Genomic DNA, 27,694 nt, shown 5'->3' with positions numbered 1-27,694 from the left:
GTGAAAAACGAGCATTCGCACGTATATGCATGTGCATTTATAATTGATGCAATTGGTATGAGAGTATTTCATTTTTTAATGTTCTATAATTATTTTTAACAATTACAATTAATCGATTTTTTTAAGCTGCGGATGAAAATCTATAAAAATCAACTGAATAATAACTCGTTTGATTAATTTAAATAATAATTTCTAGCTATTAACAATATTTAACAATGCGTGATATAGCTTTAAGATATTTAAGGTCATTAAGAATGATCCCATTAATCTATTGATAAGGCAGAAAAAAGAACTAATATAATAATAATAAATATACAAAATAGGTATTTTTAAATAATAAAATCGAATTTTAAACCGCAAATATTGTATGACTGTAGCCTATGAGAATATATCACATGCAATGTCAAAAGGTATACTCGGCTATTGGATTATGCATGAAAAAAATAATGATTCGTTTCACACGAATCGATAATCCTACTGATTTCACACCAATAAGAAACTCCGAAAGAAAGAAGAAATATCTTAGGGAAAAGCAGCGTTTTCGATGTAAAAACGAAATACTGTCGATCTTGCAATTCATCATCGACATCAATGAGTCTAACACGAGACAGACTCGGGCGCATTATATATTTAAAGGATTCTTTGGTCGACATTTTGCTTAACATTATTCTCACTTATTATTCTCACCGAGATTACACGATGCTTGGGCACGGTGTCTTTATTATCAATAAGCACGACAATTTGAAGGCGAGTGGCTTGCGAGTGGTTTGCGAGTGGTTTGCGAAAGGCGTGCGTATCCGTATGCAAACAGGACAACGTTGCGGCGTCGGCGACGACGTGCGTCTTCTACATAAAATCACCTTATAAGAAAGGCGAGTCTTTCATAAATGCCAGGCAGTGCGGTCGGCTTACTTATTAGTCATTGGCGCCTCTTCGATGGATCATATCGCTTTGCTTTCAGCTTGGCGCTTGCCTGATCTGTATACATCCAACGCATTCCATATCGACGTCGACTGCCAAATGCCAAACTAATTTTAAAGTCTACGTTTTGTTATTAATGCGAGCCAATGCTCGAGTCACAGGGCTCAGGATCGTTAATCTAAGTAATTAAATCATTTATAGTTTATACTAGATTGTAAATTTCATATGGGAAGACTGCTCGGTGGTAATTTAGAAACGCTTGTCATTGGATGAAAAATTATTTTCTAAACGTGTTTGCGCAGTCGATTACTTTTTCATTTGATTATGTTTTTGTTCGTATTTTTGTTTTTGTTTTTGTTTTTTTATTGTTTTTTTTTTTACTTTACTCTCCTTCCCAGTGTACGTAATGCACGAAGATATAAATACCTATTTCCCATCGCTTAATTTTTAGTATACATACATGTTAGTATCCATTGCGAGAAGTGAAAGGTGAATAAAATAGAAGCATTTGAATTAGAATTTATAAAAAAGCTAGACCCCCGCCCCCTCCGTAATACTGCATTGTTTAAAATTTGTTATTTTTAATTATACAATGCCTTATTTTGTCAGTAGCATATATATATATATATATATATATATATATATATATATACATTAACAATTATAACTTGAAAGAATAAAATAGTTAACCCAATAAGCATATAGAATTATTCCTTTCATTTAATTGGTTGATTATATATTTCTAAGTAGGAAAATACTCTCTACTTTGGCATTCATCATGACCAAACGATTTAAAAATATTGTCGAGATAAACGATTAATGAAATGTCAATCCTGTTAATCAACGTATCGGCAAATGTTCTTTCACAATCTGAAAATCCTTTGCTGGCAAACTTTTAATAATATTTTATAGAATTTTTCGTATATAGTGAAATAAGAAAAGCACGCGTTAGCCTCGAATGGCGATTAAACGATGGGATATGCATATTATTCAACAGACTTTTCAAATAGTCCTGCGATCCCTCGACATGTAATCCGCTGTGCACAGTCGAGTCCGTGCGCCGCATAATTGCAAGTTTCGTGGAGCGGCGCGCATGTGTATAGGGATGCATTAATTATGTCACTTCGCGTCACTTACCACTGGATGGAATCACGTTGGTGAAGAGCGATGCAAAATTGCCACCGAACTCAAAAATCGAGCCGATCGCCGTAGGGACCGATTATCCTGGGAAGGCCACTGCCAACACCGCTTGTATTTAAAAATCTGCGACAAGCGTGAAAAACAGAGTATAAGAGTTATGTCTTTACCAACCTTACCTTTTATCTTTTATTTTTTACAACTTGGGTAGCCTGTTAGCGAGCGGAGAAGATGAATTTTGGTTGTTACGTAATACAAATTTGGATTCGAATTGGTATTCTTATTAAGGATGATAAATATCATGCTTCGCGAATGCATCCAAATATTTGTAACGATTAATTATATTTGAATTTAAATATGAATTATTTCATGCATCGTTGAGCTGATTATATTTAATTGATATAGGTGATTTAATAAATTATTATTAATTATGTTTCACTTACTCATTGCCATATTAATAAAGAGAATACGAATGTTTTTATGCAATTGCGTCTATTAAAGAAAACTATATGTTTTCTTCGAAGTTAAATCATCGTTTGGAGAAAATTAATAAAATATGTTTTATACAATTATTAGAATAAATTGAGTACAAGCATGCTTGAATAAAGTATAAATAACCTGAAAGAATTTAATAACATAATTCGAAGTCAGAGCAGTATATCGTTTACTAAGAATACTTGCCAGCTCTCGTGTCAACTTCCCCTACAAAAGGGTGAGATCAGAAGAAAAAATTAACTAAGAAGTCACTATCAATAAAAAAAGAGGATTACGAGATGCTCTTAAAGGAAATCTTTCGTTACGTTTTTATTGGTTCTTAATTTACGTTCTTCGGTCCGTTCTCACTCTCCAGCAAATCAAAATAAGAAAAGACCGACCTTATCTCTTGGGGTACATTATAAAACCGGCGCTATTAGAAAGAAAAAGTGATATTGTGAGTGTGTATGAGTATGAATGTGAGTGTATACGCGCGCGCGCGTGTGTGCATGTTTGTGAAGAGAGGGAGAGAGAGAGAGAGAGAGAGAGAGAGAGAAAGAGAGAAAGAGAAACAGAGAGAGAAAGAATTGCCAATGGAAATTGAATACAGAAGACGTGTACAAGTCGATTCGGTGAATTCGCGACGTATCTATCTCTCTCTCTCTCTCTCTCTCTCTCTCTCTCTGTCTCTCCTTCTTGCTTCTCGCCTTTTCTCTCTATTTTATCTTGAGAACTAGTGATTCGCCTACGACTCCTCTTCCTAGAAAGATAATGGGGCGAGCGGGGAGAGTGGGTAAGAAATGAAAATAAGAGAATAAAATACGGTGAAAAGAGGAGAGTGAGTACGATAAAGCGAGGGAAGTAAATGCGTAAATGACTCTCCGTGCGAAAAATGATCGCTATGAGTAGAGAGAGAGAGAGAGCGACTACTACTATGTAAGCTTGCATAATTACATTCGAGCACAAATTGCACGGTTCTTTACAGTAATTGACTATGAACTGTGTTTTGTATCATCGTTAAGTATAAGTAGCCGTTTTTTGTTTTTGTAACGCACTGCACTTATTTTGTAGTTGTTATGCAGAGTACTGTTTTCCAATTTACTTTTTCAATTTTTGTTTATGATGTAATTGCTATTTTAGCAAATAAATTACGCATTTGATGCGCAAGAACTGTAACTTATTAAATTACACGATTTGTTACATTCTGATTTATATTTGATTGTGATTTTTGAACTATTATTTGTTTACTTTTTATACACATCGAAGAAGTTAAATATTGTTTGTAATAATAGTTACATAGAAAATTTTTCTAATTTTAATATTATACAAATTCGATTATCGTAATAAAGAAATTACCAAAAGAACCATAAGAAAAATAAGCTTCTTTAGGATTAATTTATTTTAATTGTAGTCAGAGTGATAAAATGATGTTGTAATATTCTTAAGAGATCAAAAGCTGAAGAAAAATAATTGCAATTATTTAATTGGAGAAGGCATAAAATCATGATGTGTTATAATAAATTTATTAAACTTACTTATACGTAAACAAATATAAAATTCTTAATATATTGCTTAAATTAGTATATTTTGATATTTTGATGATCTAAAATTAATCTCAATTTTTTAAAATAATTCGACAATAATTATAATTCTTCTAACATCAAATTTAATACAATTGTTATTTGTAGATTAATTTTGTATGTGCATTAATAATGCATTTAAATAAAATAATTAATCGCATATAATTAAAGATACAGTTGAAATATGAGACAACTGTAAATATTCATTAATACGTAGGTAATTTCATAATAACGTGTAACAAAAAAAATTAAATAATAACAACAATATTTAATATAACAAAGCCATTAATCCAATCATTATACAATATTATATAATGAATTATTAGATTAAATTAATAATGAAATTGTGCTTTTGTAATTTAAAATTTATTTTGACTTTATTTTTAAAAGTTTTATAGTATTGGTAAATAATTCTAATGGTATTTTTAACATTGTTGATTTATAGTGTAATTAGTTATAATCGATTAATAATAATATGTATAAATATAATTGAATTTTCCTTTACAATATTGAAATCGTAATTCTTGTCAGATCTTCTAGAAACATGTAATTATTGTAACATAACTGACTGAATAAAAATACGAAGACAGCCGATTATTAATACGTGTAATACAAAGAAATGAGGCAAAGTAAGGAAGTATTGTGCAGGCAATAAATTGTAAATGAGGTGTCGGTAAGCTTACGGTGTGAAATATGTATAAGTCGATCTATTATAAGACTGGCGTAAGAAAAGCTAGTATTTTTTTATTTATTATCCAACTACTTATTATAAAAAAATGTCTTAAAAAAATTGTTTGTAGAAATCTCAAATATCTCTTTGTAGAAATCACAAATATCTACATTGTATTTACATTGTCATTTTATGTACATTTTATACGATTTCTACTTTTAAATCTACCTTACCTACACATATTGAAACTGTAAAACTGTATGTACTTTTTTTTATATATAAAAATTGTTCTTTATGAGATAAATGCAGCCATTAAAGACAAATAAGCATCTGTCGAAGAGAAGAATGAGAGTTTTGACATCGTAGAACCGAAGAGACCGATGATGAGAAGCGAAAAATGATCCCGACAAAACAAGTGAAAAGGAAGAAGAAATAAGAGGCAAAAAGGTATTGCTGAAAATCCGAACAACAAGAAAGGAATAAAGATTTTGAAGCGCGGAATGAGATGTAAGGCTATCCAAAGCAGTGAAAAAATAATGGCATCGTGGTATACAGTGCGGGGAGAGCGAAGGAGGATGAGACGAAGTATAGATCGACAATGAAGTTGGATGGAGATGAGGAGAACGCGAAGGACAAGGATCGTGTCGCATGGCGAAAAATGAGCGCGAGGTCGCGATAAGGGCGAGGAGGAGAACGATAGAAACGAGTGAGTCGGGAGTCCCACGAGAAATACTTCGAAACTCGAAAAGCCACTTAGCGCTGGGGACCCTCGTCCGAAGATTAGAGAGTAGTCAGAAGGAAACGCGGTCAGAGGAGAGGGGTGTGGGAGAAGAAAGATAGATAGAGAGATAGAGATAGAGAGAGAGAGAGAGAGAGAGAGAGAGAGAGAGAGAGAGACGAGGCCCCGCGGAAGGTCGAGAGAGCTATCGGGAGGGCCCGGGAGGTGGGTCGATGCGATAAGAGGACGGCGAGTACTCCGCGCGTTTCTCGACGCATCGGTCGGCGACAGTCGTCGAGACGGCTGCCAGGAGTCGCGCTGCCGAGACGTGAAGCCGCCGCCGAAGTCGACGCCGAAGTCGACGCCGAAGAGCGAAGCCAAGGGGTGCACGATACATCCGACATTTAAGGAGCCGCAGGGTCGGCTTGGGATCGCTCACATCTGTAAACATTAATTTTTTCGGCTAGACCGACTATTGCGATTGGGAGCATCGAGGCATCGCGTGAGGTGCCGATGGACCACATTAGGAAATGTCCGTGCACCACCGATTAAAAGTCAAACGTACCCGTTATTATACGTACGGGAGTTTGATGATATGGTAGACAGGAGGATACAAACATTCGCTCGAATAGCGTTTAATGTTGTTGACGCCACTTGAATTGGCGAGATAAGCCGTTAAATTTATAAATCCATTACTAAACCAGATATTTTAGTAATATTTTTCGTAACGCGTGCTTTCTCAAAGTTGCTCATGTTAATTGCGGTCCTTGGAAACATAATAGTTCGTGTAAATTGGCAGATTTTATAGACTTTTTAAGGAGACGGTAGGATGTAAAATGAATCGGAGATTATGTTAATTTTATTTTTGCAATTTTGAAGAATCAAATGTTTAAGCTTCTTTGAATAACATTGTTAACATCTTATATGTAATTATGTCGAGTGAACCATGAGTACAAGCTAGAAATTTAAGGAAGGTCACACGTTTAATAATTCGCCTGTCGGATATTATAACAATTAGCTGCTTAAATTTTAGAGTATGAAGAAGAGCTTTTTTTTTTGGATCGATCGAGTATCGGATATCGATTTTGATTGAAAACAATACAGACAAAAAAATATATAAATAAATAAATAAATAAATTAATTATAGGAATTTTTTAATGGGATGTTATAAAAAAAATATGTTTTCTTCATTTCAGCGCCGAGCATAAATAAAATATCGCTTTAACTGTTTTACCCTATGAGATAATAAATTTATCATAAAAGTTTCGTTTTTGCAACGTATCCAAACATTGTATAATATGTAAATTCACTTAAGAATATTTATAGAATACGGCCGGTGAAAATAGAGATATGTATCAAAAAGACATAATAACGAAATGTTGAAAGATATATTGGTGTATGGAGAGGAAAAAGACTCGCTTACATTGAATCGGAGAATATGGAAAATTGGAATGGGAAGAAAAAGAGCTCGCGCGCGCGTGTGCCTGTTAGTGCGTAAGTATGCAAGAAAAAGTAAGGGAAGAGAGAGAGAGAGAGAGACATTTTTTATGTAAATATATATATGAGAGAGAGAGAGAGAGAGAGAGAGAGAGAGAGAGAGAGAGAGGTGGTAAGGGATAGAAAGACACTGCGAGACGGAGGGAGAATTGATTTCTTGGCACGTATCGGAGAGTACAGCGGATAAAGGAACGTCCAAAGGAGTGACGACGCAGGCGAAAAACTGTTATCGAGGCGCCTCTAAACAAATATGAGCTACTTCGGGATAAAATTTGTTTGCTCGGTCGTGCTCCAGCCGGCGCCTGCGGCTTGCGCGACTATCTCTCCCACAAAGTACATGTGTGTATATTTATATACAAGCCGATTTCGAGTTTACTGTCTTTTTTCTTCATGCCGTCGTCGCGGCCGTCCTCGTCGTCGTCGTCATCGTCATCATCGTCGTCGTCGTCGTCGTCGTCGTTGTCGTCGTCGTCGTCGTCGTCGTCGTCGTCGTCGTCGTTGTCGTCGTTGTGTTTATTGATGTTTACTTTTTATCGTGGCAGCTGTGCGGCGGCGGCCTTTTTTGTACTACGAAATTTTTCAGAGATTAACCTTACGGAATTTTATTGTATGAACAGCCATTTTGTTAAAAAATAATAATAATAAAATAAAAAAAATTAAAACTGGAAACAATACGTTGCCCATGTGATTTGGCTGTTGCAGATGTTAACGGGATTTTAAGATTTTGGTAAATTACTATTTAATACACATTCGGCATACTAGATATGTAACGAACTAAAATGCTTGAATTTACATTAATTCTTGTATATTATAGAAATAGTAATCGAGAGTACTTTAACTTTATAAGGATAAAAAATCAAGTACTGTAATTCTCAAAATAATTCAATAATACCAAGAAGTTGCCTTTTTAATAAAAAAAAAAAGAAAGAAAAAAGAAAAAAAAAGAAAATAATAATAATATAAAAGAATAATGTAAATAATATATATTTATTTATGAATTTATTGAATTTAAATCTCATATTACATATTATGATGAACTTTCTATTAAATTTATAAAAGCAAAATTACGTAAGATGGAATTTTCATACGTTCATAATATCTTTATATTTTGGCAATTTTATACAAAAAGTTTCGTTATTCTAATATTTTTGTTATGAAATATGATGAAAATCGATAGTATAATTATTCAAATAATAGTATGTTTAATTCTTTCAATGATTATTTCAAATAAATGTTAGCATTTTACCAGAGGAACTTGTCTCTGGTATGGATAATTATCACATTACGAAAATTACTTAATGAAAAACATATTAATTAATGAAAATATCCCGAACACTTTAAACAAACTGTCTAATTTCATGGTTTTACATCGTGACCGTTATTTATAAATGGTATAAAACATATAATTTTTAAAATTGGAGATAAAGTTTGAGATAACATAGTAAACACAGTTTGTATAATTGAACAGGAAGAAAATAGCTGAATATATATAAATTTTCCTTTTGATCTAAAGTTTTACTATATTCTACACATTTATTTAAACATACGTGAATTTCATTATTCCATCAGTCATATCTTTATATTTCACTGAAATTATAAACTTTCGCCAAATTCATTTTCAATTCCATTATATTAACCGCATGAAGTCTTGAATATATTTAAAGTACGTTAAATCTCGATCATTATTAGGTAATGCTATAAGATATTATGAAATCAATAAAAATATATTCTCTCAAATTTAATAATTTTTGGAAATATTCAATTTATTTTTTATTAATAAACTATTATTTTGCATATAAAAATTTAGCATCATGTACAAATTACATTCTAATACATTATATAATTATAGTTTGAAAATATATTGTTAATTAATTAGTTAATAAATAGTTTGTTAATTAGGGAATAATAGAGGTATAAAACAATATAAATTATGTGTATACAATCATTTTCTTATTAAGCATGTTAGATTATTTTTAAATTAAAATAAATTATCTCTATTATCTAAATTATCTATTTGTACTCATAATTACATATAATAAAATTGTATTCATATTATAAAAAACTTTATAATATTTTAATTTATTTTAATAAATTTATATATGGTTAGTAAAAATCCTTTTAATTTATTTTCCTTTTGAAGATATTTGTTTTAAATCTAATATAACATATGAAAATCCTTAAATTTTTTTTTTAAAAATATTATGTACAAGTAAAGCATTGAAAATGAACGAAAAAAATATTTTTTTTTATTAAAATAAAGATTTTATGGAATAGTGAAAAATCAAAGGATCAGAGAAAAGCTTTCTAATAGCATGTCTACTTTGATTCAAATTTCATTTAGCCAAAACTAAATCTTTCATGAACTTGATCGATATTTTCTATAAAAAATAAAAATGTATTTGAACATTCCTTATATCATACCTTCATATTTGGTATAAATTTTATATTAAATTTAAATAATTGTATATAAATAAAAAATATTATATATAAATATAAAATTTTAATTTAATTATTAATCATAGGGCTAGAAAATTATCTTTTCCATGATTCATAATATATATATATGCATGATTATTTTTTATCTTGTAAATGCAAGTAAAAAATGCATTAAAAAATATCATATTTTTCAATTGGCAGTAATATTTATGAAATATTTCTTATGCATATCTAACTTGATAGCGATTATTCATCTACACATTTTTTTCTTTTAAACTAATAGTTTATCTTTTAAATCTCTTTTTTCTCCCGTTTCCTCTTCATACAAAAGAATAATGTATAATAGAAAATGTATTTAGTTAAAGCCAATTATATTCAATTAGGTATTGTAATTAGTCATAATCGATGAAAGCATTTTAAAAGAATTTTTAAGTAAAAATGACAATGATAATGCTGTATATTCCGAAAGTGTAATAAATTAATATTACGCGCCATAAATCCGTCAATCAAATCTGTTGTCATTAAAACACGAAATAAGCATACTAATATTATGTACAATTCTTTTATTACGACAATATATAGGTAAGCATCACGAGCCTCATTGTTTAAGCTACTGTCAAATAAAAATGCTAATAAGCGAGTTCTACGCGAATGTTAAAAGAGGCAAAAAGTTAACGGACACACGTTTACATATTTTAACACTCGATCCCCGGTTCCCTTGTAGCAGAGCATTTGTATTCGCTGCCGGGACCGGGCGTATATAAATGGGCAGTCGGCTGCTTAAAAAACCACGCAATCAGAGCAGAATTACATCGGGCTTAATCGAATCACAAAATAGCGGCAAAAAGTGACAGAATCGAATCGAACCGCTAATTAGAGAGGAGAGAGCGGAGAAAAAGCGAGGCCATATCGCTATGTCGCTAGGTTTCATCGACCGGGTGACAAGCTTTAATTAAGCACCGGGGGATTGATCTTTTCCGGGACAGGGCGTAAAAATTAATCAGGATCTCGACCGGAATGTGCCGACTATAATCGTCCTGCGTCCTCCAAATCAGCCAGAGAAAAAGTCACGTCAGTTCGCGATTAGCTTTCTTTTATATCTGCTCTGCATATTACGTACACTTTCGCTACGACAATTTTAAATGTCGTATGATTTTTAATTTCTTGGGTAGAAGTGGCGCCAAATTCTATTAACATAATTTAGCGCTCTTCTTTTCCATTATAACTTTATTAAATCGGATTGTTTATATGATACTCACTGCCGCTCTTTAATTCTCAGGATGTGTAATATTTTACGATTCTGAGAAAAATCGTAATTTATTTTACTAGCGAATGATTATTACGAATCTTGGTAAGGCTACATCGTCCAATATATATATTTTATATTACATGTAATATTACGTATACGTTAAGTTCAGTGTATATGCATTAATTAGCAATGTCGATGATACTGACGATTACATAAGTAAAGAACGCGCAATTTATATTTCTTCAACTAATCGCATAACGAATATGTGAATTTCCCAATGGATAATATTATTAAAAAAAAAAAAAAAAATATATGCTCATAGAAAGTAATACTTATTGTCGGCTGATCAGTGGCTATAGAGTAAATATATTTTTCATCCAGCTTTGCAAAAAAGATTACACATAATTTGTAATAGCGTATATATGCGCGCGTAATAATACAGATGATGGACGTATTTTAATATTTTTGTTAATGATTTCATTATAAACGAATAGTGAAATGAAAGCTATGTTTTAATTACATTGCATATACAAAAGTTAATAATTATCGGGTGCTAATAAAGGTCAATTTTGTCAAGATATTAATATTTTTTACGGATATTAAATTTTAATGACAACGTGAAGCAGCTAACACAGAGAATAGAAAACGGCTTTTTATTTATGTATCTTACTGATTACGTGATATAAGCTGAACTGAAAAAAGTTGAGCTTCGGAAGCTGAAAAGACCACAACAATCATGGTCCCGACATCTTTGAATTCGTAGGTAGTATCATCGATAGTATTTGATTGGACACGAGCTACCCGTACCTTCTTATATAAATCAAGGGATCTACTATTTTTAGCGATTATATCTATGATGTAGAAAAATATTTATTACGAACATAAAAGTGCACGACTGACATTTAATCATCTTTTTATAATAATTTTTCTTCTCAATGCTATTTCGCAATTTTTAAATTTCAATCTGATCGGATAGTTTTACATGTTTAATTATTAGTAAATAATTTAGAATTTGGACACAGATGTTATATATTAAAAAAATTAAACATTTATGTTAACAATATGTAAATAATGACTTTCTATTACTATTAATATTATATTATTTCAACAAAAATTGCCTAGATGCAAACATACCGATCTAAAGATCATGACTGAATAAATTCACTTTAAATTCTATTTTACTGTTTATTAATAATTTAGATAAAATTATATTTAGTTATCTGATATTTAGTTATATGATATATTTTATCAAACGATAGAATATTATGTTTCGAAAAATATAAAACAAAATCCATTATCGGAATAGAGTTTTATTCCTCTTGGCTATATTAACTACATTATATAGATTACATTAATACAATTTTCTTTTTAAATATTATCAATAAACAAAATTCTTCACACCTATTACAATTTAAAAGATTACAATTCTATATTAAAGCCTTCGATATTTAAGCCATTAGTAGTCATTTTGATTATTCGATTAACCATTTTGTATTTCTCTTCATTATTTTAGTTAATTAAAGATAAATTTTAGATGTATTTAATGATTAAAAGCGAGTTAGTATAGAATGAAAAAAAGTGTTATAATTTCTCCGAGCTTTCATAATCCTTATATATACTTAAATGCCACTAGATAGAGAGAATACTTTTTATTTACTATTGACGATTATCGCTAATTATTTCAAAGACATTTTTCTTTTATATTTTATAGTAAAATGAATTTTCTTTTACATAACTGTTTTGCAATTGATCAATATATGCATATTACTAATTTAATAAATTTCTGTGCATATCCACGCCTGTTATTTAAATACTGTTTGAAACTATTCTTTATTTATGATTAAATAAGTCTTAAAAATTTATTTTAAGGATACTAGGAATAAAATGTAAAACACAAAAAAATAATTATGATACTTATAATGTTTTGCACACTTGCAAATTTGAAAAATCATCTAAGTTTAAATTTTGATATTCTAGCCAACTGGCAATACGTCCGGCATAAATAAGCAAAAAAAATCGGAAAGGTAGTTTATATGATATTGACCGACGGAGTCGTTCCTTTGATAGTTTGACATTAAAAATTCCTTGAACGGCGTTTCATTATCGAAAAAAAAAAACCCTCTACTTATTTTATAATCTTGACGAAATGAATCGAAGAATCGTCTCGTAAATTCGAGGTTGGAGTACGAGTCAAGTTGGACGATGACGCAAAGCGTGAAAAAGCTTAAGAGCCGCGCGCTTCGGAGCCAATGGGACGCGCTTATTTACCCATGGAATGCAATAAATTATGCTAATTAAATAGCGGCGAAAACGAAGGGGCCGGGTAGTAAGACGCGCATTTGGAGGGGGAAGTGATTACGATGCCACGCGAGACGTATTAGCATGATATTACGCAAATCGCGCGAGTCGAAGATACTGCAGCCTCTTGTTAGTATGCCCGATACTCTGACGAAAATCAGTGACGTTGGCCGCTTTTCCTCGAATCCCCAATGTAAACTCGGAATGGAATGTATTAGAATCGGTGATAATCAATGAGTTGACGGTCTAATTGAAAGAGAATGATATCATTTGATGCCGGAGGCTAAAAGAGCTGTCCTAACGTCGACGATGAAAATATTTGAATTTTATAATAGTATTTATATTTATCCTAGTGTCCTTGGAATTATAGGAAATCGTTAGAAATAAAGATGGACAAAACTTTGTAAATTACATGCAATTAATGGCGCGAGATTTATATTTAAAAAGTAATAAATTCCATCGTGCCCGTGATTTTCTGCGATGCACATATTTTTCTCGAAGAAAGAGTCGAAATTTATTGGATAGACAAAAAAATGATTTTTTATCGAATAGATAAGAATCACACAAATCAATCGGAAATTACTTTGTTATTTGTTATTTGTTATTTGTTGTTTACATTCAATAAAATTAAGAATGAAAATAATAATTTACTTGTAATAATTGAGATCAATCGCTTGATTTATTACTTCATTTATGATCTTTGAAACCAAAAAAAGCAATGGAACTGCATTTGTTAATAGTATTGAGTAATAAGTAATGTGACAAGTTAAATATTAATTTTACTTACGAAAGCTGTTAGTCATTCGTCTAACATTTTAAAATTTAAGAACAATTGAAATAGTGGAAAAGGAGTGTCCTATTAAGTAGTAGATAAATTCCTAAAAGGTTTGGACATACATAGCCATTAAAAGTCAAAAGTAAAAACTTTATTTTACGAATTTCAATATCAAAGACATTTCAATTTAATTTATTTGTATATCAATGAAAAATAAATAAAGTAATTTATATGCGCGTAACTTTTTTAGTTTAGCACTCATCCATTTATGTCTCTTATATTCATTTTAAGCATTATTTATTTGCATATCTGAAAATATCAAACAATTTCTTATAAGCTTTAATAATTAATTTTACATTCATTTACCAGTTACGATTTATTTTTCAAAGTTCAAAACTTAAACATTGATATTGTAATCTTACGACAAATATATAAGTATGCTAAGTCTAATTGTTTTTAAAAAAGATACAATAAAAAGTGTACGAATAAAAATTATAAATTCAATTTATTTTATCAAATTTAAACGCAAAGCCACATATTTTCCGTCGTTGATGAACGGCTGAAAAAATGGAATTAATTTATGGTTCTGCGAGTGTCACTCCTCTTCCGCTCCGAATATACGGTCGTGAATTCTTAGAATCTAAGACAAATCGTCGTCCGCCCTAGAGAATTGATGTAATTAAGTTTATACACATATTCGCTTTGGTCCTAATTCAAATGAGTTCCTGTATTCTATTATTAATGTGGTGATTTATTGTGTTATCATTATTTTATGCAAATAAATATGTTCACCGTGCATACTTCGATTACAAATAAAAGATTTCATTTAGAAGAAAATGTATGGATTCACGTACTAAAAAGTTTAGAGATAGTGTAACAAATAAATTGTAAGTACTTACATTAAAATTATTTTGAAATTGTCCTGTTTTACTTATCCATATGTTTTAAATGCCACAGATAACAACTGACAAGATTTTTTTCGTTTTTTTTTTTTTTTAAATAATATATAAATCATTAGTATATTGGCAGAACAGTATTTTAATTGATAAAAGAATCGTGTACGACGAAATTTGATAAAAGTTTGTATAATAGGTTCTGTAATTATCATTACCGATCGTGTAACATTAGATAATTATAATTATACAATAAAATAAAATAACGGTTTATATAGTTTACAACTCTCTTTTACCTTTAATGCATGCAATTATAGAGTTTTTTTTTTAAATGTATAAAATAAGCTTTTGAGAATATTTGAGAAATTTTCTTTATAATTATAAAAAAAAATGTTATAAAATTGTATTTCTGATATTTAAATAATATTAGTTAGAGTCTCAATTACTTTATCGATTGAAAATTTTATAGTCATTATGTTATATGATTCCCAATGCAAGATATTTTAAATGTAAATATATTTTTATTATTGCAATGTATTATCGGAACATTAATATAGATCGTTCTATAATAAAATAATATAATATATAAATATAATTCATAATAAAACGTGCAAATAATAATTAATATTAAGATATTTAACCATTTATCTACAAATCGTTTTGACATCTTACATTATCAATAATCAAACAATAATCTACGTAGTCTGTACACTTTTTTGCATGTTGCAGTTAGTTTTTTTAATTTTAATTAATATTACTCTACGATTACTGTTTTTTGTTGATATGTGAGAAATAAAAGATTACATATGAAAAACAAATCGTTTCATAAGTTTTTATGTGAATTAATTTTATGTAAATTTATATAAAAATTTGTATATATCGTATTATTTCAATTGCTTTATCTTTTTATGTATTTGAATGCTCGTACGTTTAACTTTATGTGATTAACTTTTAACACTTTTAAGTTGATACCTTTAATTTTTTTCAAATTAATATTTTAAACTTCAAGCTTTTTAGTTTGATCCCAATTGTTTTATAATATTTATGAATAATATTAAAGGTTCGACGATAAGAACTTCCTTATTATTATTAATTAATATTATCATCGGCATTTATGTAAACAAATTTTGTTATTTATAAATGATATATAAGAATATAATTAACTCTCGCTTTAGTAAATTATACATAATTAAAAACATAATTAATTATTTTAGTAATTATGCCATTTCATTTATTAGATTATTACAAGCGTGAAAGAGTAAAACGTATTGATAAATATCAGATTTAAATTGTGTACAAATAAAGTCAATATTATAGTTTATTTTTGTCAAGGTACAAAATAGCGTTTATTTAATTAGTGATTATTAATAAAAGTAATAATAGTATTATCTGTTTGAATATTGATTGAAATCAAGTTATAAGATTCCATTAATCTAATAAAATTTGAACGAATGCCAAGAAATGTCTATGTACTTGAAGTAGCATTTGAATTGATATTTGTGCCTGGAATACCTTCTAGTTAAGTTATGTAGTCGTAATATAAGAATTTTTAAAGTTCATTATTTAAATATATGCCAAAAGATTATATATATATATATAGATATATGTAGACAAAGAGAGGGAGAGAGAGAGAGAAAGAGACTATAGATAGTAAAAAAGAAATAATAAAAAATTGGCGCACGCATGTTACAACACCCATCATATTCACCAATATTGCAAAAAATTTTAGCAAATAGATTCTAGCAATAACGATTGTATGAAAAGTCTTTTAAAAATTAGAGCCGTTGAGCCCCGTTGAAGAGGCGTTTAGACAAAAAAGTGGCGCTTAACGGCTGAGTAACTACCGAATCTCCAGAGTTTACCGGCAATTGTCACGAGTGGAAACCGCACTGCAATAGCTGGAGCAAACTGCCCTCGGTGTCCCATTACGTATTCGACAGTGAGGTTTCAAACGAAGCCACATCACCAGGAGACAAGCGAGTTGTTGGCATGCAAGACAAACCTGGTGACGACGTAGCAAGCGGCGAACACGGAGATGAGGGCAGCGACGGCCAAGACGAGGGCTGCGACGTGAAGCTGGATACCCTGACCGTTGGCTATGGTATTCCCTGATGCCTGTCCGCCTAGGAGGTAAGGACGACCGGACGTCCGCCCTGGTTTCGCGTCCGAGGCGTTATCCCAGATCTCGAGTGTACGATCGTCCGGTCGCGCAGTGGGCTCGAAGTCCTCGTCGGCTGCGTTGCAGTAGTCGTCGCTATCGCAACAGGTTAACTTCGGCCAAGCTGCACGACCTAGTAGTTCGAAGGAGCTCGAGCTCTCATCCTCGTTCGACCGCCAGGATTTGGTTTCGCACAGGAGAGGCGTCGGACCGCTGAAATAAATTGGTACCTCTGACTTTCCGATATAAGTTGCTTATTTATTTAAGCCTGTCTTTCATCTAAGATCGATGCTCGATAAAGAAAATTCAACAAAGAGATTTTCCATGAGCTGTTAAAATTTTATCTTTATAATTGTCATTGAAGCGTATTTTTCAAGGCAAGTGAAATAAATCATTGAGCATAGAAATTATGTTGCTATGTTAATTGTTGATTTTAGTTTATGAAGCGCATTTTGAAATTTAAAGAATAAATTGCATACTTTGTTCCCATATTTTGCAATCGATATAAATCATGGGAAATTGTCTGATAATCTGTAAGTTTTATCATATAAATGCTGTCCAACGAAAGTTAGATTACTTCTTTATGATCATCAATTTCATAACTGAACAGTGATTTAATCATCTATATATTCATTTATAAGGTGTAATGGAACGAATTGTAAATTGTTGTATTTTTTAAACTGTATCGAATATCCAAATAGTCTGGGACAATAAAATATTGATAATTTAACAGCCTCCACAAATGAATATTCTTGCTAAAGAATGGAAGACTATTCGGGATGAGTTGGATTTTTCTCTGTATTTATAGCAGCTAGACACAATATACTTACCTATGCGTAAATAAAATATAAATTGACGACTTCGTGGTAACGTGTAAGAACACGATATGTTGCTCTAGCAAAGCTAATGACGAGAAAAGAGAGTCGCAAAGTGCTCACGTCGACTAATGAGAAGAAGACAAAGTACAGTGAGCGAAATGTAGCTGAAGACGCGAAGAAGCGTTGAATGAAAAGTACTAGATGATTGCTTTGTAGACGTTGAGAAGCCTATAATTGCTGCTGCGTAGGTCTTCTAATAAGTGAAAATATTTTCATATCAGAGATATGTTACACCATTTCCCTACTGAAAGATAGATCAATTCATTAAAAACGTTTGATTTTGTCGATAGAATATTTAATGCGTTTAATTTGAAATAAGACAGATTTTTCCGATAACAAAGGAAATAAAAACTAAAACAGATAAATAAATTTATTCAATAACTTTTACTTATGTAGACATAAAAAATTTATTTCTTTAGTAATTATATATGTTTTATCTTTAGCTGAATGTAATTGTATTTTAATTGCAATTTATATTCATCTTCGTACAAACACTACTAACCTCTTTTAATTTCAGTCAAATTTAAAGAAATACTTAAAGTTAATCAACATCCATTGTTTTAATATTTTACATCGATAGATTATAGATTAGTACGTATTAAATAAAGTCATTTTATTTTTATCGTTGACTGAATTTTTATATTTATTTTTATAAAGCTCATAAGTTTAATTGTAAATTTAATTTCTAATTAATAGGAATCAACGTTCCGAGGAACTTTATGATTATAAATAAAAATAATGCACACATAAATAGATAAAAAATTAATTTGTATTTTATTTTTCTTTAGCGAAACTGAGGCATTGAAGTAGAAATTTTTTTAGTATATCTTTAATTATTTAATTTTGTAATATGAAATTTCCCTTTTATCACTAAACATTAAATAATGAATATTATTATATAATCAATGTACAGTATAATCGATGATAGTATCTCATGAGAAATAATCGTAAAAATTTTAATTATATAAAATAATTATCATTTACTTATAGAAAATTTGTTGAATACGTAATAATAAATAGTGCAAAGGAGTGAATGAAGTGATTATGTTGTTTTTTTTTTTTTTTTTTTTAAATACCATTTGACTACTTACTTTGCATAAAAAGATATTTATTAATTGAAATAAATTTTATATTAGAAGAAACGATAATATTAAAATTTGTAATACAGGTTGAGAATATGTGCAAAAGGCAAATACACAAATGACAAAAAATATCTAATATGAAAGGTAACATTTCTACATTATATTTACCGTACATTATTATTTTTCATACTGAATAATATTTGTATTAATAAATTATTATCGTCAAAATTTTTCACTGAATTTATTCGTTCATTTTCAGTTTGATCAATAATTCCCTTCTGATAAAAAATAAAGCTCATATAGATATTTGTAATTATAATATTTTCTCATACTTATTATGCATATTAAAAATATAATTCTATATAATTAAATTGATAGCAATCATAGCATAATAGATGTGCAATTGTTCCTTAAGAAACATATTTAAATATGAAAATTTTAATTATACACACTGCATTTAAGCACACACTGCTCTTTTTTATTAAATCATAAATTTATTTGTTGTTTTGCTAGACTTATAAAAAACATAACAGTTTGGAGAACGATACGAGTTAAAAACAATGATCTATAATAATGAGGTTTCGCAGAACTTATGTATGCAGTGTTAGACGGAAAGGCCTCTATCAAAGATTAATTGTATGCAGTAGTCGTTGCGCTTTCGCAATGACGAGACTATCGAGAGGAAAGATAAAGGGAGATTTGTGTCGATAAAGTTCATGACCCCTCGGCTCGTATGATCGAAACGTTAGGATAAAAAAATCATTTGCTCTCTATCTCGTTGTGGGTACTATTATTATTATTGTTGTTGTTGTTGTTGTTGTTGTTGTTGTTGTTGTTATTATTGTTATTATTATCATTATTATTATTATTATTATCTTCATTGCCATCGTTATCATAGTAATAATAATAATAATAGTAGTAATCATCATCATCATCATCATCATAATCGCCATAATTTGTTACAGAAAGCCAGCTGCCAAACGTTCATTTCAAAATGAAAATTACCGTGTCGTAACGAGTTGATAAACGTGCACAGTGTCGGTTGTTTTTGGATCGGCAAAAAAAAATTTGTCTATTTTTAAGGACTCGACTCTTTTTTTTCTAGCTGGCGTTATAAGGAAGGAGTCGATTGATTCGTGCCTTGAAACGATTTCAATTATTTACTCGTAAAGATATTGATAAGACTCGTGTAAGTTCAGCAATGGCGGCGAGCGAACGACGGCGGCACTGATAATCTTCGGCCAATTTAATTTTACGATGTTTTGCCGAGTAAGTCGAATTAATACTGCACGTTGAAAGTCTACAAGAGATAATATCTAGAAATTTACTTGTATATAAATATGACTTTCTGATTATCCAAATTCGATATTTTATATGCTGCTTTATTTACATTTCGTAATATTTAGAGTGGCAAAAAAAAAAAAAAAAAAAAAAAAAAAAAACCATAAAATTAAAAAAATTTATAAAAAAGAAACTTATTATATAGTGTTTGAATGTAGAATGAATGTTTATTTACTGTTTGCAAAAAATTTCTTTCTTGATTAGCAAAGATTACGTTATTTAAATGGAAAAATTATAATATAAATGTGTTTTGATTTTATTTTTTTAGCCGAAATTTACAGAAATGCCAAGAGTCCCGTTGAATTAAAAATCATTTACTTAATTAAATACATAATTTATAAAATATTAGATTTTTGTCTTCGAAAGTTCTTAAGATAAAAAACAATTTAAAGAGCATTTACGCATAAAACCAAGGTCTTATAAATATTATATTTTTAGACTTTCTTTAATTATAAATGTATTGGAAGATCAGATTAATGAAAAATGCAGCGTCTTTCATCGTCACCAGAACCACCCAATCGACATTAACATTTTATTTGAAATTCAAATTGTACTTGTAAAGGCTAATCAACAATTAGCTAGGGATGCCAGTAACATTACGGGACCAAGGATGAAACCAAGTACACTAAGTATTGAAATTTTCAATTCGTCGAGCACACCTTACATTTCAACTAAGTAATTTTACATATGAGTTATTAACAATTAAAAAATTTAGATATTAGCATACATTTGTTGCATAAGCGACTCCTCCTGTACGTTACTCTAAATTACCTCAGAATTTTGACGAATGCAAGACTAAAACTTGTGAACACAGTCGCTTTATAAACTATACTTATAATGCCAAATAAATTCAAACAATAGTGATTGTAATTACTCGGTACATCCTCTGGTGGTCTTGATCGTGGTTCCCAATGCTCTGACACCGCCGCTGTATATGAGCTCGGTGTAACAGGAGTAGCGGGTCCTGCAGGTTTTGGTACCACTCTCCTTGCAGACTTTGCTCGTGCACACGCATTTTCTACCTTCGAATATTATTACATTCATCGTAATACGAACTCCCACTATTATTATATAGATAAGATTTACAGATTTGCACATTAAATTAGTAGATTTTCCAGCTTTTATATTGAATTAATAAATATCTATAAGCCTCATAGATTATTTAATTTAACATATTATGAAAATATCAATTAATTGTCGAAATATTCACTTTTACGCGTAAAGATTATCGTTATTTTTTGTTTCTTTTTTCTTTTACTCAATTAAACATACTAGTAAATTTGAAACAAGAAAAATATCAAATTTATTTTAAAGCCTGATTTGTGTAGCCTTATATAGTATTGGTAAAAAAATAATTGGCTCATTTTCCATTAAAAATCAAAATTATACAAGAATGATGCATTTCACTCTTTCATATTTAAATTGAGAATTCGTAAAACTTACACGTACGCACAGGAATGTGTTTTAAAATTTATTAAGGTATATTTTTTAATCTCAAACAATCAAGATTAAACAAGTCGAACCACCGTCAAAACTAAAATTTACTGCTTATTTTAGCAAATTTTGTCATTCTGTTATCACTAATTGAAAAATTCTAGTAAAAAAAGAAAGTATATAATAAATTATAAATTTCGATTTATATAAAAATGTAAAAGAAAATTTATACATTTATTATTTGCACACGATGAATTTATTTGAAAAAGAAGTCTAATTATTTATAGAACATAACATAACAACTTGTTAATAAAATGGAAAGGAAATTATTATTGAAAAAAAGGAGATATTATAAATACAGACTATCGTATCGTTTTGTTGTTTTGCAAGCTTGAAACCTACGATAATACTATACTATGTAATGCAGCCGATAGTAGCAATCTTAACGAGGGACAATTACTTTAATTTACTAAGATGTTTCAAGTCGAATTGACAAACCAATTATTTTTTGCAGTTATTATTTAAGTGAATAATAATTTTTGGAGCGTCTATTTCTTTATTTATAATTCTTAATATGCGTATATAACTCTTTCCACGATTATTGTAATATTTATTGTTTATTATTGTAATTTTGTAATATATTATGACACATAATAAATTTTACGCTACAATGTAATACATTTAATCGATCAATAATATTATTACATGTATATACAATTATTTATTAAAAAGATACTACTAGATTAGATTAGATAACTAGACAAGAAATGAGCTAAATTATATAAATAAATAATATGAAACAAAATTTATGACAAACGTGAAATTTATCAAGAATAAATTAGTTAATAGTTAAAATATCATGTGTAAAGTAAGTGTACTTAAATTATTTATTCATGGCATAGTGAACAATTATAAATTGTACAACAATTAGATACAATAATTATACGACCAGACTTTACATGCATGAATCGATGATTTAATAAAAATTTATCTTATTTTTATATTCTTTTATATTTCAACGAGCTAATGATTATACTTTAGCGTAAAACGAACCGTTTCTTAAATTAAATGCATTAATCATTAAATGATTAATATTCTACGAGTAACATTAATCCAAAATATAGCATAATTAAGCACTTGTCTATGATTGATTCTAATGCTTTATAGTAAATGCAATTATACAAAATTTTATTGCATTCAATAATGTATTATTACTTCGATCAATACAATGATTCCATGATTTATATTAATACTAAATATATTTGCAATAAATTATTTATTTCGTATAATTTCTCATTCGTTTCAACGTATCATATATAATTTTTACAAAATAATTATACATGTCAGCCTATTAAATATGTATTAAATATTAAATTCTTTATCATTAATTGGCGAGAAACAAAAAAATGTTTAATCATAATTACAAATTGACTATCAATATAATCTACCTTTATTCGTAAATTTTAATTATTCATACATGTATTTTGAAGTCGTAATACATTTTAATAAGGAGTGCTTGAAAATTTATCAATACTAGTTTGATTGCTATAAATTGAGGTACATCGGGCTATGATTTTGATTGTCATTACAATTACAGTTAGTAAATTTCTTTTCTTCGCTCGACTCGAGCTGACACGTGTGTGATAATTGTTGGCATTTTCATAATATTAAATACCGGTAGATTAATTATGTTTACCAATCTGCAGACGCGTATCAGCGTAAATAGTATTTAAACGTACAATAGTATTTATGAGTATTAAAAACAGTGGCATTCGCAATTTAATCAAATCAATTGCACGTGCCATGTAAAAGGCATGGACGGATTTACATTTTTTGCATGATAAATCTAAAACGGCGCTCACCCAAAACGTCGTCAACTTCGGAATTGAGCAGAAGACAAACGATGATCGTCACAAGTGCACTCGACGATATAGAGCTCTTAATCATGATCTCGGAGAGGATTAACGAAATCAATATAAGCGAAACGTACAATGAGAACAAGGATAGGTATGAAGACGGAACACTATATTGACGACGAAACGTCGAGAAACGGCGAAGAAAAGCGCGAGAAGCTCGCTCGCGCGCGCGCCTTATCAGCCACGAGAACTTTTCGAAAATGCTGGACCTCCGTAAGAATCACGTTTCACCCGGTGGTTATTCCACTAATTTTAGTTCCTCCCACTGTGGCGAGGACCGCTCTCTCCTCTCCTTTCTCTCTTTTTTCATGCTCACATCTCGTTCGTCTCTTTTTCTCAACACGTATATCCATTCTATCCAGCGGCGAGAATTATTGCGAGTCGGCGCGTTTCGATCGCTCACTCGCACCTTACAGCGGTTATTTACCGCACAAGCAGCGGGTCTATTTTAATTCCTTCGCTAGTTGTACCCATTCACCAATGCGGATAAGCCGAGGCGTTAAAAAGTCATGGAAGTTAGATGGGCCCGAAACCGTTAAGGGAACCATTTTAGCTATTTTATGCCATTGAAGAATGCGCGTGAACGATATGTGAAAATTATACCATTTTAAGTTAAAATACGTAGAGAATACTCTCGACGGATTTTAAATTATAAATCGATCGGAATTATTGGATGTTGAGACTTCTGACGTGTACAATGTTCGTTACCATTAAGGGCGTAGATTAATAAATATATTCCCTCCCTTCGAGCGCTCGGGACATTCATTGTTACATTTCTTTTCTCTTAATAATGCAATAAGATTTATTACCTAAAATCATCTAGTATTTTTAACGTGAATAGTAAGTGAAACGTATACCATCGTATAATAGAAGCTCGAATTTTTGTCATTTACATACAAATAATAAAGTAATATATAATCGATATTTTTCTTTATACGGCATAGATATTATAATGTCTGTTTATTAAGAATACGTTTGAAAAGACAAATACTGTAGAGTGAGAATTTCTCAATATAAATTATATAGCAAATTAAAGTTTTATTTATGCATTTTTAATTTGATGTAATTATTTATTTTTTTGTCTTGATCTTTAATTATTTATATGAATAATATAGATTCATTTTACTAGATGATTTGAAAATCATTTCCGCATTAGAGTATTAAAAAAAATTCGAGATACCATTTTAATTGATCGATTAAAAAAATTAATTTTAATTAATCCGAATTTAAGAATTCGATTACGGTATTATATTATTCTATTATTAACTACCGACAAATATATGGCATTAATACTTATTATGCATGTACATAATACACGCATAATGAGATCCCTAAATTAATAATCGTAATTTTTAAAAAGTATGACAAAGTTAGATATAATCTATGTAAATTCAAAAACTTGTTTTACAATCTAATTGCGGCATAGATATTATACTATGTATATATTACGTTAAATTTTCCTTATTTGCTATAAAACTTCTTGTAAAACGAACTCGCTAAAGCCAAAGAATTTTAAATGACAATATTAAAAAAATTTGAAGTATGTACATGATCAATAAATTTTAAAATAAAAAAAAATATCAGACTTATTCATTCTTGAGCACAAAAATAATCCATCCGAGTATCTTATATATTCAATATTATTTCTAATTTATTGGTAGTGTATATCCCTTACTTTTACGAATTTGTTAAAAAAAACTTGAAATTATTAAAAACACACGTATACAGCAAATTTTGAATGAAGGAAGATATTGCAGATAAAAACATGTTTTTTTAATTAAAAACAATTACCTCAATATTAAATAAATATAAGTTTATTATTTAAAAAGTACGTCTATGTATAGACGACATCTTTATTAAAAAGTATGTGATAGCTGGTACTAGTAGTTACGTGTCTTTGCATACATTAAATTATTTTCGATGCCAGGAGTATCGCTTATTATTTTTTTTTTTTTTATTTTTTTTTTATAGATAAACGTCACCGTAGCCACTCTAAAGTTTCTTAATTTATTGGAAAACATAACGTTTCAATAAGGAGCACTTCAAAGATTTTGTTTACAAAATTTTAAAATGTCTATAATGTCAATTTTTTTTTATTCATGCTTTTATAATGAAGTCGACGAACTATTTTTTAAAGTGTGAACTAATTGCGCATTTCGTAAAATTCTAATCGTCATATGTACTAAAAATTTGTGATTTCCATTATACAAAAAAGGGCAATTTTTTTTGTAAAACCGTTTATTAATACATAGTTTAATAATACATAGTTATAAAAGAAATATTTTAAATAACATTTTGAATACTTAAAAAATAATATAAATAATGCTTGTAATACATTATATCTCACGTAATTTTTCAAAACTTCTTGCCTATTATTTACATACTTTAATTACTCTACTTGGAAAATCAAATTAATTGATTCATAGAAGTAAAATCAAATCATCATCTTAAAAGGATGATAAAAACTTTTCTGTACAATATGTATGAATAAATGCTTTTATGTTAATGTCCACAGAGATTTATTATTAAATTATTACGTAAATAATATTAATAACTAATAAATTAAAATTTTTTAATTCTAACTATTTTTTTATAAACATAAATAAAAAAGTCTTTGAATCTTATATTAGTTATATTTAAATATGCCAATAATATTAAGGAAATTTCGTTCAAAAATCTATTGTATAGAAATAAATATTTAATTTTAACAATCAATTGTATTGATATTAAAATAATTTGATTATATATGAATTTGTTAAAACGTGAAGATTTCAAAATATTTAATAAATATAAAGGAAATGTCAGAAAGATGCTTATACACATACCTTATTCACCTCGTATAATTATCAATTTCTTCTCTGAAAATTATGAAAAATGAAAGAACGTTGAATAAAAATAAACAACAAAAATAGTTCATGAAAAATTCATACCATTATTAAAGGTGAACATACGCGATGAACATTAATTACAATAAATTTAAATGAAGTAACGAAGCTACACTTTTGCTTTAACTTTTAAGAAAATATATAAGGTATAATATAAGCCAAAAAATCTTTAAAATGTAGCAGGTAAATTATTTAAAATATAGCAGGTATAATATTTTTTTATATATATATATATATATATATATATATATATATATATATATATATAGATATACATAAATGCGATACATTAAATTATTTATTTATTTTTGTTAAATTTTCTCATTGGTTTAATGTGTAGTTTAAAAAATTTAAGTTAAAATTTTTTACTCGTCTTAGATGTTTAGTTGTATGTGTATAAAAAAAAGATGAACTGTAGGCGAAATTTAATGAAAACAAAATTTATGTGTGCTATATAAAAATAAGACTGTTGTACAGAAAACGTACATCAAGTCTTTTTTATAATCTCGCAAAATTATCTGGCTAATAGTATAGATTACAGATAAGTAAAGCACCAAGCATATTCAATACTAAAGCAAATTATTTTAAAGTGTTGTCAATTCGATTATATAGCTTGACCATTGAAAATAGCCCAAGTATTCGATCTTGGAATTTATTAGCTTAATAAGAGAATGAAAAAAAATTAATAAAGCTGAAATTACCTTGGTGAATTAATTTTATCAATTTTATAATAACATGCATGTACAAGAAAAGAAAGATAACTTATGTAGTCTTGTAAGCAATTAAGTAGCAACAACTTCTTTTAAAGCAATGTATTGTGAAATTTAAAGGAGACAAGCTCATTAAATTAATAGGAAAATAAAATATTCACGCATTTTTATCGAAAAATCATTATCAAATATTTTGAAGACTTTTAATATCTCATTAAGTTTTTTTAAATAATAAAAAAAAACATTTTTTTCCATTGGGGAAGTCAATGATATATTTCATTCTAAAATATATTAATAATAGAAAGTAATTTATTGAAATACATATTATACATATTAAATGTGTGGTTTTAACTGATAAACCACTTGATGTGTGATAAATCTTTTGCAATTAAATTTCGTTTAAAATAAAAAAATTGATTTTTCAAATTCGTTAATATACTTTTTTATACTTATTACACGTATCAAATATAAAAAAAAATATAACTTTATATCTGTAAATTGTATATTCTATATAGCAACGTTATAATAACAATAATAATAACAACAACAATAATAATAATACCAAACAATAATAACGACAATAAGAGCAACAATAACGATAAGAATATTTTTCTTTTAATGGAAGGTAAAGATTATTGAATC

The 27,694-nt window shown here is 29.0% G+C and overlaps 1 protein-coding gene across 1 annotated transcript; it reads right to left on the bottom strand.

Moving 5' to 3' along the window:
* Positions 1–335: 335 nt before the first annotated feature.
* On the bottom strand, positions 336–23,580 carry LOC105363538 (uncharacterized). The gene is made up of 5 exons (XM_011501269.1): positions 23,404–23,580; positions 20,982–21,129; positions 16,651–17,019; positions 2,059–2,184; positions 336–1,028 (listed from the first exon to the last, which is right to left on the bottom strand). The coding sequence occupies exons 1-4, from the start codon at positions 23,486–23,488 to the stop codon at positions 2,109–2,111; spliced, it is 678 nt and encodes a 225-aa protein (XP_011499571.1). The 5' UTR covers positions 23,489–23,580; the 3' UTR covers positions 336–1,028; positions 2,059–2,108.
* Between the last annotated feature and the right edge of the window lie 4,114 nt (positions 23,581–27,694).

The sequence above is a fragment of the Ceratosolen solmsi genome, unplaced genomic scaffold (genome assembly GCF_000503995.2).
Source record: "Ceratosolen solmsi marchali unplaced genomic scaffold, CerSol_1.0 scaffold57, whole genome shotgun sequence".
In the NCBI taxonomy this organism is placed as follows: domain Eukaryota; kingdom Metazoa; phylum Arthropoda; class Insecta; order Hymenoptera; family Agaonidae; genus Ceratosolen; species Ceratosolen solmsi.
Note: the sequence above shows the minus strand (reverse complement) of the source record. Positions and strands in the feature narration are given on the sequence as shown.